Here is a 6006-nt window from a genome sequence, read left to right on the forward strand (position 1 = left end):
TAAAGGTTTTGGAACGACACTAGGACTAGTAGTGGTAATAGGTGGCTCCTCGGTTTCTTCATCTTCCTCAATATCCTCACTTTTCATGAACAACCTAAGTTGTTCCAAAGGATTACTTCCTTCCCCAAACTTGAAACTTCCCAACGCATCAAGAGACATTATAGACTGATTTGGGCTTGTCTCGTCCTCCGAGCTTGGCATTTCTCCACCGCATCCCTACGCATTTCCAAGTCCCCAATGAATCGAGAGTTCTCGTTCATTTCAACAGTTTACTCCATCTGGATTAGTTCCTGGCGGTCAACAAACATGCATGCAAAAATCTTCTTAGTGACAAAACACTCATCTCTATGCTATTAAGCAAGCAAATCAGTGCTAAACTATTCAACTGAATTTATACAGAAAAATAAAAATTATACTATCAAATAGATTAAGTGTAAGAAAATCAGTACTATATTAAGTAGATCATAATTTATTTACTTTTTTAAAAAAACAGTACTTACTTTCTAGTAAATCATCAATTCGATGTTTGAAAATAAGAGCACCACGTAATCCTTGAGCTTGAATCATTCTTTGTGTCGCCCCTTGTGATTTAACTATCATCATATCATGATCGACATTTTTATTGTAAATTAAGCAAACTAAGGATGCAACCAATTAAAGAAGAGTAATGGTGGGTTTATAGTTTCCTCACCAAAATAATGAGTCTAGTAGGGTTTTTTAATTATGTACTTTTACAAAAACAACCCTATTTCATATATGAGTTTTTTTTGAATAAATTTAACTTAATGTAGTAGTAAAAAAATATGATAAATTAATATTTTGTAAATTTTACAAAATATAAAAATATTTAATGTAAGGTTCTTTTCGTAAATGACGTAAGATTATTCAACTTAATTTTATTACATGTATATTTATAAACTCTATAAAATGCTAAAGATTAATTATTTTGCTTTAAAATTAAATCAAATTCAACTTATTTTTATTTGTAACTTATCGAAACCTAAATATTTGATTGACTCAAGAGTTTAAGTACCGAAATGTTGGAAAAGATGAGGGTCAACTTAATTTGGGACCGAATTTTTATGTATAGTGCATAATATGCTCCATTTTTAGGTGGGTGATTGATTCCAATTTTTTTTATTTTGCTATTTCTTGCGGAGTGGAAGAGCAATTTGTGTATCATAAGAAGGTTGTTGTATTGACAATGTATTGCATTTTGTAAAAGTTTGAATTTTTCTTTTGTTTAACAGGAGATTATGTATCTTCTGTAACTAACATTGACGCGTGAAGCTTACCGTTATTATCTCTGTAACTAACATTACACTCATAGGATCTATCTCTTCCTTTGAATGTTTAAAGCAAATTGCTGCTCTGCACTACAGAACATATAATCAAATATGCATTTCTCAACTTTGAACTATAATCTTCCACAACCAGCCTAACTATGAGTGTACGGCTAATGAAGCAATCTCAAAAAGAGGACAAACCTACTGAGACATCCTACGATCTCAAAAAAAGGAGTATTTCCATGATTCTAACTCATGACCTGTCGGCCAACAACCTTAACCATTGCACAAGCTTTGCCTCCCTAAAGGAGCAATTCCCATAAACAAAAATCATATGTAGATGAAAAAAAAATATGAAATTTATCCAACAATATTGTAGAATTTATCTTGCTTGATTCAATTTAGTTTTCTATGGATGCATTATTAAATTAAAAGATTCTAAAATAACAAAAGCATTTTTCCAGCACGACTAGCGACAAGTATTGCAGGCACGTATGATCATTGTCATTTGTGTCCTGGCTCGTTCATTGACTACTCAACGTCTCTCGTTCACATTGTCATATAACTACAACCAAGATGCTGCCGTTTCTGAATCACCCTGCAAAGACATATAACATTAATTAACAAAAGAAGTAGTACAAATTATAAGACAAGAAGAAATTATAAATTGTATTCAAATGAAAAATTAATGTTCGAAAAATGACTTACACGAATATTAAGCCTTCCTAGATTATTTTCAATTAACCGCATAAGAATTTCATTCTCGAGTGCTTGTCTAGCTCTACATAACATTACATCCAAACTAATAATTATCCAATAAATATATATATTTTGAATCAATAAATTAGTGTTAACAAGAGAATAAGATATAAGGAATTTATTTCTTCAAGGAACACCACCTGAAATTTTCAGAGAACTTCTCCAAACTCTGGATGATGTATTTGAGCAATTTCTCATTTCGAACTTCACCGGCAACAACTTCTATGGTCGAGCCTCTTAGTGCTTCCATTATCGAGAAAAATCGGTCAGCGAGAACAATGCATTAGTTCAGCCCGTCATTCTTGCACAACATCTTACTCAGCACGAATGTCGCGGCCTGTAAAAAGATGACCACACGTCCAATCCAATTCAATTCATATGTATACATTTTAAATCCAAGAAGCTACGTTAACATGTAGAAAACTAGAAACTAATTCCGAGGGATGGATGGATACTGACCATTTTTGAACCCATGCCTCCGGTCTTCATGCATCGGAGAAGATGGGGCATCACCTCAATCTCGATTAGGTAGGTGATAGCTCGAGGATCCTCATTCTGTCAAAAGAACACACACATATATATAATTTTCACAAAGTGTATATATATCATGGTTTACAAATTCAATAGAATACGCTTCTAGATAAAAAATATGAACTCACACAAGAAAATTACGACTAATGTGAAATAAATAGGCAGGCCATGTAATTTTAGGGTGTATTTTATCATAGTTGATCAATTTTAATAACGATAAATTACATCTCAATTATTATAGTCTGCGATATATTTCGTGTGGTATGACACAAGTAAAATAATAGATAAAACTAGGAAAAATGTGTGTACCTTAACCATGGCCTCAAGAACACGTAGAGCGGCCACCCTTACTTGTTCGTACGTTTTCCATAAGTGGAAAACAGTAAAATGGTAAATGCTCTGCACATTGCAAGAAAAAATCTACTTAAAACTCATAGTGATTCAAAACACACAATTTCCTCCCATAATTATTAATTACATTCATGTGGCTATATGATTGTGATCGATAAAACTTTATTTCTCTAGAAAAGAAAACAACACCGGGGGAGAAATTTTCTAACACCGTGAAGAAAAAACTTACCGATAATCATTTGATGCATCGTATGTTGGTCGGAAGTCATGCACTATAAAACCAAAATAAAAATATCATAGTAAGTTATGTTTGATGAGAAAATGAGGCATATATGCGGAGACAATTGAAAATAATTTAATGGAAAGAAACTCTAAATAAATTAAGAAACTTATAGACAATCACAAACTTAAGAAACTACGGAGTAATTAGAAAAACTATATATCCTATCACATAAAACTGGACCTTGCCAAAAAAAATGTATTACTGTCGGATGGAGTATATGAATTTTTGACACAATAAAATTAGACATCCTTAAAAAGCTAATAGAGAAGGAAAGAAATTAATCTAACGGTTCGATATTAAGATATGAGTGATTTCAATATCGGGTCACAATCTAAAGCTAGAAATGGATAGTATTTGGAAACTATGAATTTTGGCTATCTTAATGGAGGAATGAGTTTGTGAGCTAAACATGAGATGAGAGTGGACTAAAAGTGAGAGCTTTCGATGTGAAAGGGTAAGCTTTAGGTGTGGCGAGTTTCTCTAATAGGCAAATGAAAATAAGACACAAACTAAAAGAGAAAATGGTTTAGATTAGAGAACTCTCTAATCAAGAGTTTTGCATCGAGTTTAAGCTAACTAACAACTACAACAATAATATTCATATGCAAATTGTATATTAAATGTGATGCAATTGGAGATAATAGTATTAAACTTTTCTCAAAGGTAAATTTTCATGATAAACATAATTTCATTAATTTTACTTATGAAACAAAACTAATTAAAAGGAAAACACAAACCAATACTAAAAAAAACATATAAGAAAAATTGTAACCTGAATGAGAGTAAGAACATGGAAAACTCTCCTCGATTGTTCCAAGGAGAAGGTCGGTGATAGAAATGGGACATACACCGCCGTCAACTCCTAAAATTATAAATAAAAATTGATAAAATTATAAAAATATAATAGGATTGGATATGTAATTAAAAAAAATTAAATGATGTGATAATTACCATTATCAGGATGCTAGCAACACCAAATGCCCCTCACAGCACTGGTGCTAAAGCATCACTCATATTCTGCAAAAAAACAAAATAAAAGATAAATGATATGTGTATGTGACTCTAATCTCTGTCTCTTTAATTTGTATTCAGACGGCTAAGACTATTGATCATCTATATTTTGTTTGCTTGTTCTCATTGCCAATCTAACAAGACATTATGCCTCCAAGAGATATATTGAGGCTGCCTCGTAACCGCGTGGTGAGGTTGAATGGTTTACTTTAAAAGCTACCTGTAAATCTGTCTTAGCCTAGTATACGTAGGTGGGCATTTATGCAACTTATTATTTTTGGCAGAACAGAAACAAGCATTTTTAAGGGTACTGTATTAAGTAGATCATAATTTAAAAATGAAAAGCAGTATTTATTTTCTGGTAAATCATCAATTCCATGTTTTAAAATAAGAGCACCAAGTAATGTTTGAGCCTAAATCGTTCTTTGTGTCGCCCTTGTGATTTAACTATCATCGTATCATGATCGACATGTTTATTCTAAATTAAGCAAACTAAGAATGCAACCAACTAAAGAGGAGTAATGGTGGGTTAATAGTTTCCTCCCCTAAATAATGAGTCTAATAGGATTTTATAAATTTTGTCCTTTTACAAAAACAACTCTATTTCATATATGAGTTTTTTTTTTTTTTTTGATAAATTTAACTTAATGTGTTGCATATTATGCACTATATATAAAAATTCGGTCCAAATTAAGTTGACCCTCAACTTTCTATATATGACGTAAGATTATTCAACTTAATTTTATCACGTGTATATTTTAAACTCTATAAAATGCTAAAGATTAATTAGTTAGCTTTAAAATTAAATCAAATTCAACTTATCTTTATTTGTAACTTATGGAAGCCTAAATAATTGATTAACTCAAGAGTTTAGGTACCGAAATGTTGAAAAAGTTGGGGGTCAACTTAATTTGGACCGATGTTTTTATGTATAGTGCATAATATGCATAACATAGTGTAGAGGATAAAATGGAAAAAAACGTGTTTTTCTTACCTAAACTTGTCAAATTAATATCTATTTTGGTACAATTTTTTTTTTATTGACAACTTAAATTGGACGGAGAGAGTAGTTTTTCCCAGCTCTTTACTATGTAAGAAAAGAGCCTTAAAATCTCAAGAAATTAATTCCCAAACCAAAACCTTAGGATAACATTTTGTAGAAAAAATATGTTTTCTTCACTTCTACAAACTTCTTAAATGATTTGTTCGTTGATTTCAACGTCAATGGTATGCCGATATTGCATGGGGGTGATCAACACATACTGCGTGGATGTAATTAACCTTCTAACATTGTCTCTTGACAACCCATCTGTTTCTGGATTCCAGTCGAAGAACCAACTCATGTTCGAAAGATTTGATATATTACAGATTAAGTTTGTGCTTGGAATTTCTAATGGAACATGTTGCTAGTAAATATTAACTTTGAAATCTTAAAACAAATATAACACCCAATTTGGGTGAATTTAGCTATGAACAAACTACATGCAGAATCTTCAACAACAAAGAATATGTCTTTGAACTTTCACAACTCATGCAATCCAATTCCATTATCAATTTAGTGTGAAAATCACTAATTTGACTCTTAATAAGTTAAGGTCAAGCATGACCCTAATTTAACAATTTGGGGATTTCTTTGCGTGAGTCTCTTTAGCGTTATATTGAACAATAATATGAATTTTATGTTATGTATCATTGAACCTATGCTATATATATAGGCATCGAAGTCAGTTTAGGATTCATATCATGCATGGACAGTCAACCATGGAGGCAATCTTTCTTGTTAGG

General features: G+C 31.6%; 1 protein-coding gene across 1 annotated transcript; it reads right to left on the reverse strand.

Annotated features, from left to right (window-relative positions):
* Positions 1-2328: 2328 nt before the first annotated feature.
* Positions 2329-5564, reverse strand: LOC139884907 (cell differentiation protein rcd1-like). Its single transcript, XM_071868873.1, has 6 exons — positions 5511-5564; positions 4204-4227; positions 3983-4072; positions 2886-2975; positions 2505-2600; positions 2329-2382 (listed from the first exon to the last, which is right to left on the reverse strand). Exons 1-6 carry the CDS (start codon positions 5562-5564, stop codon positions 2329-2331), a joined length of 408 nt encoding a protein of 135 aa, XP_071724974.1.
* Positions 5565-6006: the final 442 nt, after the last annotated feature.

This window comes from Rutidosis leptorrhynchoides, unplaced genomic scaffold (assembly GCF_046630445.1).
Source record: "Rutidosis leptorrhynchoides isolate AG116_Rl617_1_P2 unplaced genomic scaffold, CSIRO_AGI_Rlap_v1 contig620, whole genome shotgun sequence".
In the NCBI taxonomy this organism is placed as follows: domain Eukaryota; kingdom Viridiplantae; phylum Streptophyta; class Magnoliopsida; order Asterales; family Asteraceae; genus Rutidosis; species Rutidosis leptorrhynchoides.